This window comes from Ambystoma mexicanum, chromosome 6q (assembly GCF_040938575.1).
Source record: "Ambystoma mexicanum isolate Mex_15411 chromosome 6q, UKY_AmexF1_1, whole genome shotgun sequence".
Lineage (NCBI taxonomy): Eukaryota > Metazoa > Chordata > Amphibia > Caudata > Ambystomatidae > Ambystoma > Ambystoma mexicanum.
Window position 1 is genome coordinate 1,196,880,290 of NC_090937.1, and position 16,121 is coordinate 1,196,896,410.

General features: G+C 43.4%; 1 protein-coding gene across 3 annotated transcripts in view; it reads left to right on the top strand.

Annotated features, from left to right (window-relative positions):
- Positions 1-16,121, top strand: part of ARAP2 (ArfGAP with RhoGAP domain, ankyrin repeat and PH domain 2) — a 1,740,202-nt gene that overhangs the window by 1,348,909 nt on the left and 375,172 nt on the right. For all 3 annotated transcript variants that reach the window (XM_069631830.1, XM_069631832.1, XM_069631831.1), the window contains one exon: positions 5,798-5,903. In XM_069631830.1, coding sequence (XP_069487931.1) covers positions 5,798-5,903 — 106 coding nt within the window. The remainder of the gene's footprint in view (positions 1-5,797; positions 5,904-16,121) is intronic.

Below are 16,121 nucleotides of genomic sequence, written 5' to 3' on the forward strand. Positions count from 1 at the left end.
GAGTACCATTCCTTCTGGTAAATATGCTGCTTCTTTGCCTGGTCTGTCGGCCATTTCGTTCCCCAAACATATTTGATACTGTCCACCTCTATGGGCTATAATTGACACTTCCACCAGAACTTTTAATGCCTCTATCAACTGCCCAAGTTGTTTGGGATGTTGTACTAGTGTCCCATTCCTTCTTATGAAACCCCTCCTTTCCCATCTGGCAAATCCTGAATGTACGGTAGATGTTACATAGGCAGAATTGGAAAATACTTTTGCTGCGTGTCCCTCCATTATGTTCAATGCACTTATCAATGCAACTAGCTCTGCCGCTTGTGCTGAATAGTGTGACGTGATCGCTTCTGAGATGCAAATACATATTCCTCACGTATGTAGCATACTATGTCTGCTCCTGTATGTCTCCTGCCATTATTGGGGTCTATTCTTGATGACCCATCAATATATACCATATCTGCCCCTTCTATTGCTTCTTCCTTAACATGGATGTCTCCTTCCATTTGATCCATACGTGCTGCACATTCATGCACATACTCCCCCTCAGCAGTGGATTCTGCTATAGTAATATTAGCAGGTGCACTGCTCTACACTCTTCCTTAGTATCACTGCATACCAACAAGTCATCAACATATTGGATCACTGTGCTTGGCATTAGTAAATTGCTCAGGTCCATTTAGATCACTCTATTGAAAATACTTGGTGATTTGTAGTATCACTGGGGCAGTGTAGTGTGTGCAAATATGATTCTGTGATACGTAAATGGTGTCAGGTGGAGAAAAGTCATTCTTCAAGCCAATGTCTTTCTTCAAGTCAATGACTGTGAAGTATCTTTGCTGTGTTGCGATGTTGCACAATATTGTGACAGGGCTTGGTGCTACTAGAAATTCAGCCTCAACAACACAATTTAGGGGGCTTAAATCTTGTATAAATCTCCAGGACCCAGCCTTTGATTTTCTTATCGGGTATATAGCTGTGTTACATGGCAAAGACGAGGTTTGTATGATGCCCTACTCCCAAAGGGCTTGCAATGTCAAGTATATTCCATCATCTGCTTCTCTAGACAATGGATATCGTTTATATCGGGGAGAAGTATCCCTCCTTCAGTTTCATTTTCACTGCCCCCACTCCTTTAGTACTCCTACATCATGGGGCTCCTTTGTCCATCATTTTTCGGTGACCTTGAAATCTTTATCTGCAATGATACTCCCCTTCTTCACCAATTGTGTCAGTATTGGTACCAGCTTCTCCGCTACCTTTACTGGGCAAGGTATTTATGGCTGGAAAACGATGTCTCCCTCTACCTATTCATCAGAGAACTGCTGTTCATTCGTTACTCCTGTTATCATTACTGTTGGGTTGATGCACAGCACTGTGTGCCATTCCATATTGTCTGTCCCACACAGGATCACCATGTGCTTGCATACTATTACCTCCTCTGGCTGCAGCACAAGTGTGGTGCCCTTCATGTTGTCCCTTTGACACTGTGGTCTGAACAAGAATTCTGATTCCAGTCGGGACACCTTCCCTCATATTCCCAGGACCCATACCAGCAGTATCTATACTCCATACAAAAAAATGCTCGGGTACATCGGTTGGCCTCACAATGTACTTTGAGCGTATTTGTATTTGTATTTGGTTTATTTATAAAGCACAACCAGGCCCAGGGGCATACGGGCGCTTACGTTTTTTGATCATGTTACATAAGAGTACAGTTACATTAGCAAGTAGTAGGCAACAGTTACAATAGTTGTGGTTACAAATAAATACATACATTGGTATTACAGGTACAAGCATACATGTTGCACTTAAGGTGGTGGGTCGAAGGTGATACAGATAGTAATATTATTTACAATATGTACAGAGGATAGGCAGTAAATCTAAGCTTTAGGATGTTAAGCTGTCAATGTATCCAGGTCATGAAGCCAACATTTGGTGTTGCGTTTAAATAGGTTGAAGGAGGTTACAGACCTGATTGGAACAGGTAGTGTGTTCCACAGCTTTGAGGCTTGTACAGGGAAACTAACTCCTCCCGATTTATGGAGTTTGAATCTTGGTGTAGACATAGGGCCTCATTACATGGATGGCGGTAAGGATTTACCGGTACCGGTAAAATACCGGTACCAGTAAATCCTTACCGCCTTACTACGAGGTCCCTTTGCGGGTTGGGGGATTTAACGCCTGCTTTTTGCAGGCGTTAAAAACCAACCCGCAAAGGGACCAAGGGAGCTAATTACGGTACCGCAATTTGCGGTACCGTAATTAGCGCCTTCCCCATTCCCATTATGCCCTATGGGGCAAAAATGGGAATGGGGAAGGGCAATGGTGGAAGGGGGAATTACCGTCCCGCCAACCTTGGAATGCGGCGGTATTTCTTCTTTCCGCCAAGGCAGTGCCGGTATTTTACCGGCATTAACCATGGCGCTAATAGCGCTATGGTTCTCCACCATCCGTGTAATGAGGCCCATAGTGTTAACTTGAGCTGTTCTAAGTGGTCTTGTAGATGTGTTTGGGGTAAGTTGGTTAGAGATGTAGGATGGTGTGAGGTTAGCCCTGGCTTTGTGGGTAAGGGCAAGAACTTTGAGGGATATTCTGTGCTCTATTGAGAGCCAAAGCAGATTATGTCTAGTCTCAGAGATATGCGACTTCTTAGGGATGTTGAGGGCTGCCCTAATGGCATTATTTTGAGGTACTTGTAGTTTGTGAATATTTTTGCGGCTAGTGCCTAAGTAGAGGGCATTACAATAATCTACTTTGGACAAGACTAACCTTCTAGCAAGAGTAATGCAGTTGGGAGTGGAGATAAACGGCCTACATGTGGTAATAAGTTTACATGTGTAAGCGGCTGAAGACGCTACTGCATTGGTTTGTTTGGTGAAGGATAATGTGGCATCGAGGTAGATACCAAGGGTTTTAGCATTATTAGAGACAGGGATTGGGTTACCATCAATAGTGAACGATTTGAAAGCAGTATTTAGATTTTTTAGTTTAGCGTGAGTACCAAGGATAATCAACTCAGTTTTTTCGTCATTGAGACAAAGTCCATGGTGTGCCATCCATGCTTGTATTACTGCATATATTTCATTGAGGGTTTTGCTATCAGTTTCATAGTCGCCAGAGATAGGAATGAGTATCTGGGTGTCATCCGCATAATTATATATGTGACATCCAGATAATCAAGGATATCGAAAAGACACAAGTGCAGCCACTCGGGTGTAGTAAATACCTTATATTGTGCATACCATCCCTCTCTCTGTGAATGATATGGTGGTATTCAACTTGCTGAGTAAATCTCTCCCTGGTAAGTTGATGGGAGTGTCTTTGGAGTACTATAGTGGAGCTATGATGCGTTGTGTCACTATTGTTAGTAGCAGGTCTTTTGTGACTGGAACCATGACCACTGCCCCAGAGAAGCCCTGCATGTCCATGACCTTGTTCAATAATGTGAAGCCCCCTTATCGTATCAAGAATTTTGTCAGACCCGTGTCTGTGAAGAAAATTAAAAATTCCCTGGATCCTATTTTCACTGCTACCTTGGGTTCCTCGTCGGGCCGTAGGTTATTGCTAGGACTGGGCACACTTGAGCTTTCTTTGGCCCCTCCTATTGTTGCATGTTGTCTTGGGGGAAAGGAAAAGGGTTTCCCCCTACAACACTTACCCTAGTGTAATGGGGTTTCATGTTCTGCCCCAATAGCACTGTATTCCCCACCGACACTGCTGGAGTCTGTGTCATAGCTGAGGTCCCTGCTCTCCTCTCAATGGACGCCCTGGTTACCTGTGGTGCTCCCTGCTGCAAGGACATATGTCCCTGCTGCTTCAGTGCTAGATGAGACTGCATCTGCTGCCACTGCAGTAGCATCATGACCTTGCTTCTTTCCATTTGTATTGTGCAAAAGGACAAGTACATGTGACATGTCCCATGTTTTTGCATACAATACGTGGCCCAAAGGCCATGTATCCTACCCCTCTGTATCATCCTCTTCATCATTGCTGGTACCATCTCCCCATGGGGAAGCACCCTCATGCATATAATTTCCCTGCTGTGGCAATCCCCACTGCGGTATAAACTGAGGTGGCACATAACTCCCTGATTGTGGCATGTGTCCCACAGGAAACCCTCCCTGTGGGATGGGTGCCACTGTGGCAGTGTCGGGTACAAACATTGCCTCTTCTATGGAATACTTTGCCAGCTTCTTTTGCACCAATTTGTTTTCTTCTTTCGCAGCATGTCCGGCTGCCTGCGCTGATTCCCGTGTTTTAGTTTGCAATAGTATCATTGCTTGTATTTCAGACCAGTCCTTAGCTTCAATTGCCCACAATCTTATAAAATGATGCCTATACTTCTGCCGGCAGTCACTTTATCAATGTGTGATAAAACAAAGGTACACATTCATCCCAGGACCTTCACCTCTCTTGGGGCCACAAATCCTGCACCCATTTCATATACTCTGCTGGGTCATCGTCACCTTTCATTTTATGGGCCATTCCTGCCCCTAGATCATAACTGATAGGATACAAACTTCTCAGAACCTCCCAGACATGTGCTCAACAGTTATTAAATAGAGCTCTGACATCAGCATTTGTGCTTAATTTCACCCCTTTGGACCATGCCTGGTTCCATATTTTGTCGGCCCGCTCACTCCTATGATGGCTGTGAAAAACACCTTTCATGTCCCCTAAGTCTAATTTCACCCCTGCCATTGAGGCCCAATCAAGGGTCTGAGCGACAAGATGGGTAATTCTTCTCATGCTCTTAAACACGAGGCAGGCTGGCACACAGCTATTGGGGTCCTTCAACACAGTGAGGTCCTGGGTACCCCTGCGGATGGCAGATAGTCAGATCTTGTTCCATCAGCAGGTCAGACAGTGGTGTTAGACTCCTTCTTTTAAAGGTAAAAGTCCACAAGTGATTGGACGAAAGCTAGCATGCTTTTTTGGATCCTATCCATTTTCTTGAAATAAGTGCCCTGTTTGTGCCTAGACTTTTATGTCAGTGAACAGTGGGTTGCTAAGATCTTCATAGAATATCTCATGTTCCTGACACACTAGTACTAGAGATGTTATTGTAGAAACTCTCTTTGGGGAGTCAATGTATTTTGGTGGATGTGAATGTGTGTTAAAAAGATTAATTGACTACTTTATCGGCTTTACTGCAACACACGTGTGTGTGTGTGTGCGCGTGCGCGTGTGTGTGCCCTTATGTGTCTGAATTTTACCAAGACTTGCAGTTTGCTACAGATGGCACACATATTAGAAGATGAAATCCTTGATAAAGCAAGCATAAACTGACATCATACAAATGCATTAGCTCCTGTGCACCTGTCCAGAGTACACTTGCTACATGCAGACACACACACAATAACTCTAACGTGCCTTTAATCTCAAATCACTTTATGTACACGTAAGACGAATCTTCATTAAAATGGCTGTGTCTGAAACTGTACTTGTATTATCAAATATGGAGGATTTGAACCAGGTGAAATAAAATCTGTTTATTTGGTCACCATCACTTCGAAAATTCTATCATTCAGATCAATTTGAAACTGCTCCTCTGCGACATTTTGGAACGTTTCTATGTGATCGCATCCTTCCATATATATTGGTATTGTTAAAACATTGGCACATAGACACGCTGTTACTTGGACCCATGCAGTACATTTCGGCTAGTCCATCAATATACTCAGTAATTCTTTAGGGGAAGTCTATTCGTGTATTTCTAAACTAAAATAACATGTTTACACATTTCATTGATCTGTTTGCAGAACTGTATTACTAATTCATATTTGTTTGTTTATAGATATACAGGATGAGAAGGGGCGTGCAGATAAGTATGGGACCCTTATCCAATCCCTTTCACCTATCAATAGAGCAACCTTGGCGGCTCTAATAGAACACCTGTACAGGTCAGTATTTGAAAACAGCATCTATATATTAGAGTGTCGAATGCCAATTTCACTTCCATCCATTATCTTTTAAATACAACACGAATGCCCTGTATTTATTTCTTTTCTTTATTCAAGTATCTTGTTAAATCACAATACAAGAGATGACATTACATATACATTAACTCACCTCTCAAACTGGGCACATCTTTTAAAACGTGCTCTGAGATGTGGGTAGGCATGTGGGACCCGGGGATTTGATGTACCACCCAAAACTACCTCAGTGTTCTTTAAAAGTCACGCTTCTCTAGGCAAGTTCAGGGGAGGTCAAGCTGATTTTAGTTGATCTTTAGACAGAGAGACATTGAAATAAAATTGGTTTGAGAATGGAAGGGGTGAGGTTGGACGTTGGTGTGTAAGGGGGAGTGGCAAGCAAGAGGAATTTGATTCTTTGCATCTGTGAATATTATGCAGATAAGATAGCATGTTCAATTAAGAACGCTCATTAGGATAATGCACCTGCTGAAGTTAACTGTATGTAACTTGCAGATCACAGATTTAAATGTGTGTAGGGACAATGCAGTTGTTCATCCTTCAGAAGTTGTTGAAATAATTATCTGAAGTGTGTATTTATGAGATTTGATAATACACACGTAGCATCAATCACATGCCAGCCATACATGGAACCTCTGGTCACACCTCTGATATTTGTAACATGGATATATTTTAGGTTTTATTATATTAAAATCTAGGGAGTTCATTGCAGACATCTACCCTTGAAAGGCCATCAGTTATGCTAGTGCAAATTCTTCGTGTTGCACCACTCTTTCCTTCCGAAGTGTGGAAATGAAGGGTTACAAAGATATCATGAGTAGAACAGTGTACGTTTTCAGAGGTAAATGTTCAATTTGTTGTCTTGCTGAATGCGATGGGAGGGCCTGGGTTTGGAGTCCTGTAACTGGGGCTTCCTGGCATTATAGCTCTTGTGTACGGGTTGACAGAACCAATGCACATAAGGTGTGCATGGTTGATGTGCAGTCTAGGTAAGACAAGTTTAAACTTCAAGGGGATAGAAAGCTGATATAAGGATTCCCCTAGAAAGTAACTATTTTGCTGGGCAGAGTTGAGGGTAGGTTGAGCTCAGCCAACAAGATTTTCCCTTTACAAACTGCTCTTGACCAGGAGCCCAGGTGAGGCCTCCCTGGGTGAAGAATAATGTAGAGTGATGAGTACTGATTACGTGGGCATGTATTTTTGAGTCACAGTCAGTGCATAATTGTTGTCAGATTTGCAGGCAGTGCATGTCTGATTTTAATGACCTCCCACCCTTTTTCCAGATGCTATATTGGGAAGGGGTCTTGCTCCAAAGGCATGGCCAAACTCAGGTATTTCACCTTACCACCTCAGATGATGTATAGAGAGATAATGTGGAGCTAAGTCAGAAGCGTTGGATGGCTGATCTCAGGGTTTAAAAGGGTTTGGCAGTGTGGTATAAAGTACAAACTTTGGTCTTCCTGGCGGAGGTAGTGTTAGTTGTAAGGAAGGTATGGTATCAAACAGTAAAACAGACACAATTGATCACAGTTCAACGGTGTTTATTGAACTTCAATTGGGTTTGGAAAAAACCTATCTAATCCTAAATCTAAACATTGGAGCAAACTACGACCATCAAATAATAATAACGCAGCCCTAGGCAAGTCTGTCAATATCAAAGGGCCTATGCTAATAAACTTACTGCAAATCCTTACTTCTGAATACAAATAGTGTGGTGTAATAAGAAAAGATCCTTAGTCATCTTGTGTAGGTCCCATAAGTAGGCTTTATTCCATATTAGACCTGGTCGCTTTAAGATGGTAAACATGAACCACTGGGCCCCATCACCCAGGCTTGGCCTTTCCAACTGACCTCCTCTGTAACCGACAGAACTGGCATTCCTACATTTGCAACCATATATTCTCACAGAAACACCAACCATTCCCAAACACCTGCATTCACACCAAGCATGATACAACACATCTCCCTTCTCCACACACACACATCCACAAAAGGAGGCATACAGGGAAACATTCATAAGGGGCATCTTTTTATGTTAGAGATGCAACTCAGAATTAAGGCTGAGGGCATCCCCCCTAACTCTGGCCATGCCTCCACCAGCAGCCACTCATACCTGCGGAGTGCACCACCCCTATCTACTCATACTCTACTCACATACTCACTTACCCCTCTCGCATAACTGGGAAGGCCCCCCTTCTTTACACAACTGCATCCCTTCCAAGCCTCAGAACAATGGAAACAAACACTGTCCATACATACCAGTGACCACAACTCTGCCATGTCCAAAAAGGCATGATCCAAAATAACCAAATTACTGAATCTCACACCGGAGAGATTCCACCCCACTCCACACACACAACTGTGTTGGCGTGGTGTTGCTACAAACCAAATTACCAAACCTCACACCAGAAGAGAGGTCCCAAACATCTTTAAACACTCAACAGTACTTATACACTGACATTTTAACATATTGAAATTGACCTAAAGATCCCCAACTGAAAATATCTTTCAACCTGAAAAGCCCTAAACAGGTCACACTACCCATACTTTTAACTGACTCACTTTCACACAAAAAAAGAGGATCACAAGCCCCTTCATTTTAACTGTGACAAAGTTTCATATCCTGAAAATCCTTACCTTTGTTCAGCTCTAACCTGTGAACTCTCAAAAATTGTTAGTCCCTAGCATTTACCCATTACCATAGGGATAGTTCCATAGCGGTGGTCAGCTCTAACCTGTACATTCTCAAAAGTTCATTAGTCCCTTGAATGCAAACATTTTCTTAATGCTCCTTCCTCCACATAAGAGTACTACAATATAATAACAAGACAAGTTGCAGAAAGTGACCTTAAAGTCCATGTTGCAGCAGCTACCTAAAGCATCCATGTTGGTGCCAGCAGCCTACAAGTCCAAGTAGCAGCCAATACCCTACAGCTCAGATTTCTCAAGAGAATTACACTACAAACACAACTCACAATTATAGCCGGGTGAGAACCAACTTTCACATCAACTACAGCATCCACACACATATGTTCTCTTCAACAATACAGTGGCACTTCAACAACACTGTAGCTCTACACTCACTGCCCCAGCATTACCTTACACAGTGGTTCCTGTATACAGCACTAGATACCATATTACCCATTCACACCACATAAGCACTTATTTCATAATAACCCAACTGTACAAACACCAAAGTTTATAGCTGGAGCCCACACATCCTGTCAAAAGTTGGACTGTGCACCCAAATAAGTACGACAAATCTTCTCTTCGATACGCTCCAAAGTCAGTATGGAAAAGCATCTCTTCAATATGTTCCCTCACACTGTTTACACCCAAATCAGTGCAATGAAGCGTCTCTTCAATACGCTCCCAATGCATGAGAAGTTCATACCTGTATTTGCAGGCCCAGCTTGTCTTTGAGGCATTTTTGACACAGCATCCCCTTCTGTGAAGATACACCCTCTTGCGGCGCCCGTGTCTCACCCATGCGGGATACCTCGTATCTGCTGCATTTCACCTTTATCTGATGCATACTCCACCACCGCTCTGCTTCAATTACAAACCCAATCATCTAAACCCCTGCTGTCCATTTGTTCCTCGTACGGGCCGCTCTACTCCTTTGGTCTGCAACAAGGGTTATTTCCTTTGAACCTCCAAACATTCTGGATTGCATCAGCACGCATCACACATGTGTCCTCTAGAAGGTGCTTTCCTCATAAGCAACACTGTCTGTCTTGGAAACTGAGTTTCCCTCTCTACTCCAGAACTGTAACAAAATGTTCGCTGGCTGCCTGTCACAGGGATTTCTAAGCTATCTCCATCCCCCTTAGCTTAGCCCTGACGTCATAATTTCCTTCACACCCATGGTGAGCAGCACAGCTCTGCTGCTCCTTCTTCCTCTCAGGACAGCAGTGACAACATCATCTTCCCACCTCCTTCCCATCCACCGTGGGATGGTGTGCAGGGCAGCTTCTCTGCTCAAACAACCATAAGGACTTGCAGAGCCAGCAGGAAAGGTCAGTGAAAGATGAGTGAGGACTCTCACACAGTGACCCGATTAAGTCAGCTTCTCTTCCCACATATCACACTAGAGAGACACCAGCTCTCTGCCATTACTGCCCCTATCTGTGGGCAGTTTCTCCTTTCTCAAACTTGTCCAGGGAGGAGACCACGATGACCATGACAGTGAAAAACTCTTGTACTTGGGCACTGTGCTCTGTTATTCTTCTAGTGGCCTCGAGAATCCCACTTCTGTGGGAACTGGTTCTGGGATGGCTTCCTTCTATCCTCTTTCTCTTTTCGCTCAGTGCCCAGTCGTGGGCCAGCTACCCCAGCCTCGTTATCTTAGCCAACAACTGTCCCTTTTCTTGGCCCTGGGTGATGGGACTTTTATGTGGCGGCAGTGGTTCCTTTCTTCTTCTCTGCACCCCCCACACCAGACTGGTCACCTTAATCTTCACTGTTGCTACACAGGTTCTTTTTCTTTTCTTGAAAGACCAACTCGTCACCAGTGTAAGACACAAATATCCTTAGTCATCTTGTGTAGGTTACATAAGTAGGCTTTATTCCATATAACACATAGGGCCTCATTAGGACCCAGGCGGTAAGGGGTTTACGGCGGCGTAAACAGTGTCGACCCTTACCGCCTGATTCCGAGGTCCCTTAGCGCCATGGAGGTTTTAACACCTGCTTTTAGCAGGTGTTAAAATCCATGGCGCTAAGGGACCTTGTTGTTAATTACGCCACCGTAATGTACGGTGGCGTAATTAACGCCTTCCCCACTCCCATTATGCCCTATGGGGCAAAAATGGGAATGGGGAAGGGTAAATGGGTTAATGGGGACTTACGGCCCCACTCACCTCGGAATGGGGCGGTAAGTCCGCCAACCACCATGGCGTAAACATAGTTTATGCCATGGTGGTAAAGGTACGACCCAGGCGGTAACTTACCGCCTGGGTCGTAATGAGGCCCCTAGTGTCTTTAAAATGGTAAACATGAACCACTGGACCCCATCACCCAGGCTGGACTTCTCAAATTGACACCCTCTGGCACCTTCAGAACAGGCATTCCTAGACTCGCAACCAAACATTCCCTGATGCATTCCCGAGCACCTGCATTCATACCAAGCAGGATACAACATCTGGGAAACAATGTTATGCAAACGAAAAGTGTTCTAGAAATAACATTTCAGGATATTCAAGCCGTTGGCTTCTCTTCCCCACGTTTTCAGCACGGGACAAGGCAGCACACTCGAGCTTATAACACTGAGGCTTTTTTAGCATGAGTATGCAGTTCAAAACTTCAACAAAAGGGCCTTCTGTGCCAAAGTCTCTTTGCCATTCAAAGTCACTTATTTCAGAGGGCCTGAGGGAGCACGACAAACATTAAGTTCCTTTCTTCTTCGGATTTCACATATACAACTTCTCAGGTGATTTACTGTTCACCCCGGGTGCTCCTCCGCCAGGCTCAGACCCACTTTAACACAAGACCTTCAATTTGTCTCGCTCTGCTAGGCTTGGACCAAATGTATCTACTTCTCCAAACTTTTTCGACTTCATCAAAATCAAAGATGTTTGACTGTGTGCAGGATTTTGCTTGACCAGTTACAGGACACTTTGATTCACAATTACTCATTCTCTTCTTGATATAACCTTTTTCTCACTTTCACATTTACCACTTCCCAGCTGGATACCTTACAGACCTTCGAGTGAGCACCCACACTGTGCCATACCACTCTGTCAATTGTATTGTATCTTGCTTTTAAAGTTCAGTCACTCATCAGCAGTTCAACTTTACTTGCATCTCTTATCACATGCGTTTTTACAATGCTTGTTCCAGCACTCGCCATACAATTTTGCTGCTTGCAACCTTGGCTTCAACAAATACTGTTCTTCTATCGGTCTCCCTGACTCACTGGCTGTGTTAAAATCACTGACACTGCTTTGTTCTTGGAGTCAACGATGGTACCACAGCGGCTGGTGCTTCTCCCCACCTTGATTATTGTCATGGGAGGGCCCCGGGTAGCTCTGACACACAATGCAGGATTCTTCAGCCTGGTTTCCTGGTCTTATGCTTTCAATTTTTGATGTTTCTGGAAAGTAATGGTTCCTTGTCATAAAAGGTCAAGGGAACTTCCCTCCTTGCAATCCCATTCTGTTTTGCCATCTTTCTTTTGTCGTTCAGCTACCATCTCGCTCGAAACTGTTGTTTCCTTGTGTGCTTTTCCTCACTCAGAGTGTGCTCTCGTGCACCGCCTTTTATCCGCCTGGGGATGCTTAATGAAAGTCAGGAGAGTGTGATGGTCAGTAATTGCCTGACCTCGCCTGACCATTGTATTTAAATATCCTACCTGTGTAAGAGGATTCAATTCAGCACTACAGCTAAGTTAACGCCTAGTCTAGAATACTGAATGAAAACCCTTATTGATATATCTTTATGTCCAGTTCATGCGTTCTGGATGACTACCCCTATATAACACCCCTCTCTTGGAATCCCCACTGAGCCAAGAAGTAGTTCTGTTTTGCAAGTTTAAAAGGTTTATTTGATAATTTAAAATATATATATATCACACTTTATAATAAATTAATAATTGAATAGCACACTTAATCTGATATGATAAAGATCAACAACGGAGAATCTGGCACTAGCACACTTCTTATAATCACTAATGAGTTGAGATGAAATGGATAATGTAGCACACTGGTAAATAGGAACAAAAGTATAATGTGGTAGAGGATGCTTTATGTAAGCTCAGGTGGATGCAATATTCAATGAATGCAGTACAGAAAATACTCAATATGATTTCAACCAAACAATGTGATCACTTTTCTCTGGCAATCCCCTCCCCCCCTTGATGCAAGGCAAGGAAATGGAAGGAAAACACACAGTTCTCAGAAATGCAATCAATGTAAATCAGTTCACCCCAGCAAGCTTAGACTACAGAAGTTTGAAAACACAGGCCCAAATGCTTTTATATGTGCTAGCAATGGATGAGAAATATGCTGGAAATGCTTTTAATTCCCTTTCAGAGGTTCAGGGTGAGTGATAGCTACTCTCTATGAATTCAGGATCACCTTAACAATGCTTTAGTAGTAACTAGCAGGTAAACAAAGTTTTTGGCAAGGAAAAGCAAAACTGCTGTCTTTTTACACGTGAAGAAATTTGCAAATCGCGGCAAAATTCGCGGATGCGCCGAGTGCTATTACAGAGGAACCACAAGGACTATCTCTATCGTTTTGGGGTCCTAGGAAAGCCTAGGATCTCAGCTTCAAAATGAAAGTTACTGCAAGTCTCTAGCACAAACGGTTGGGGAGATATGAGCGATTAAATAAAGGTCGTTTTTCAGATTTGAAATTTTAAAGTTCAAAAAGACAAGTGCAGCTTGCAACTAGGAAATGACAAGTGACAGCTTTACAAATGACAGGTGACAGTTAGGAGGCAGTTCTACTTAGATTAAATAGATTGAATTATATTATTTTAACTAGGAGATTGGTTCTGCACAGTTTTCTAGGTACTCACACTATATTCTTGAGTGAAATGGGCCTCGCCATGGATCTGGTCAGGTTTTAAACTCGCCTCTGGTCTCTGCACTTCACAGTGATCTGGGTCAGCTCTCTCTGGTTCTCTGGTCTGGGTCTCTAGTTCTGGATAGATTGAAGTCTCTAGTTTGGCTCTCTGGAGGTTTGATGGAGGTAAAGTAGGGATTTTTCCGGCAGAGCGTCCCGCTGCAGATGGAATTGAAGGTCCCTATCTGTCCTGTCTGTCTGCTTTTATGTGTTTAGAATGTGGGTGTGTTCTAGCATCACTGACCCTACCTCTCTCTCAGCTTCTAATTGGTCGAACTTCCATTTATCATTTGATTGGCGAAGGAGCTGTGAGTCAGAGGGATGTCATTTTATGGCTTGCAGATAGGACACTCCTCTGTCAGATTGCACACATTCTATATTTGATAATAAAAGACATATTTCACAGTTACACAGTTGCTTGAAATTACATATACATGGTGTGGCTGAATTTAGCCATGTCTCTGTCCAAATCTGCTGTTTCTAAGAGCTTGCATTCAGAAATGGCACATAATTGACTTTTTAACTGATTTTTCAATTTCTGACATTGACCCAACTTTACATACATGTGCGCAGGGAGTATGGACATTAACTGATGAAGTTTCAGATTTTTAACATGCATACATTTAGAGTAATATCCACTTTTCCGCTAAAACCCCCCTGAACATACCACCGGTTCTAAAAACCTCTTAAACTGTGGGCAGAAAAATCACAAGAATTATGGTATCATTTATAAAATTTTCGCATGTCCGCTCTATGAATGATCCATCTTTTTAAAGTTATGTTCTGGCTCCAAAGGGGTGTGGTTTCCTCTCAGCACAAGGTAGAAATACTGGTTTATCCAGTTCTGCCAAGCCAGCTTGCTCTCACAGGCAGTGCCCCTCCCCTATCCTCAGGAGGAAGCCACTTTTTACGTTCATTTACGACTCCTGCCAATAAAACCTTTGCCTGAGCCAGGACAGGGCTTTGTTCAGAGCTCCTGTAGAGCACAGGTAATTCAATTATCAGGTAGATGGCATATCCTTAGTGTGAGCAGCAAAAGGGCAGCTAGGCCTGGGAACACAGCTGTGACTCAAGTTTCACTCCTGATGGGGTAGTTGCCAGGCAGAATTCAGTTCCTTAATCCAGGTTTCAGATAGAATGTCACTTTTTGTTCCCCAGTTCCTGCATTCAAATAAAACTAAACATTTTTACATATGCAGCTAGGATGCTGATTCTAAGTTTAAAACTATGACATTTAAACAATTGCAACCTATGTGACACTCAGAAGTAGGTCACTCAGTCAATTTAAACATTTTCGATTTTAGTGTCTTTAAATCCAGTGCAACTTAAACTGCTGCAATCCACAGCTCAGCCAGTCTTGTTATAAACCTTCAAGTCACTTCAGAATATAACTTTACATTGGATCCACCTCTCAGTAAGTCTTTCTTTGGCTTGCTTTGGGTTCATTTATTCAGTTTTCTACAAAATCTGGTGGTTTTAAAACACCGGCTTTTGGATAGTGGTGAGTACTGGTACTGCACCCCTTTTTGGGATTTAAGAAAATGAATTCCCAACAGTTATGGGTTTGCTTTTGGCAATCAGCATTGCCATTCCCAATGGTTTCAGACTACTGTGTGGGTAGTCCAATGGTGGTTTTAGGCAGTGTCCTTCTGTGCCCATAACATCGGCAAAAATGGGTGGCAGCCTATTCTTCATGCATTTCCCTATGCATTTTCTGGGAAACTCTGGCCATCATGATGTTTTCCATGTCAGTACTGCACAGTTTTGAGGTAGGGCTCGGATGCATGGGTAAATACATCCCACAAGCCCCCCTCTTGCGATGGCCATTCTATTTCACGAATGGGACTCGCAAGACCTGGGATGTTTCCTCATCTTCTTCCAATAGATGGCACAGTTCAGCATCTTTTCCTCCATCCGGTACTGATCGATCGGTTCTCCTCGCCGGTCCTGATGGGAATATTGGGCGGTCCACTGGGCCCATTGGATCTTCGTTCCCGGTCTCCGGATCGCCCTCCTTGGCCCGTCTTCAGGTTTTCTTTCTCCTAGGACATCAAAGGAAGAGCGGCAATACCTACTCATAGACGTTTTTCCACCACTGTTGAGATAGTGGGGCAGCATATGCATTTCATCATAACAAAACATTACATTCTTATTTTGAAAAAAAAACAATATAACTAAGAGACAGTTCCATGCAAATCACAATATTTTAGAGACTAGCTGTGGTATGTTTTATGGTTGGAACTGAATTAGTCTGAGACAGTACCCGCTAGGATTCCAGAGGATTCCTCCAGTTGTTGCAGAGTGTGCCTGGGATGGCAACATTTCAACTGGTTTATGTGGACCCACTTGTCTTCCCCCTCTGCCGAACCGCCTTTGGGGATGCGGATCTTGTAGGCCACAGGGGAGATCTTGTCGATGATCTCAAAGGGTCCCTTCCATGTAGGCAAACATTTTCGCTGCTTGGCCTGGTTCCTTTGGAAGTTGTATAGATAGACCCGGTCCCCCACCTGATATTCCTTCCTGGAAGTTTTCAGGTCATAATGGGTCTTCATGCTATCAGCCGATCTTTCTAGATTCCGCTGAGCGTAAGCAAAAGCATGTTGGAGGTGTTTCCTTA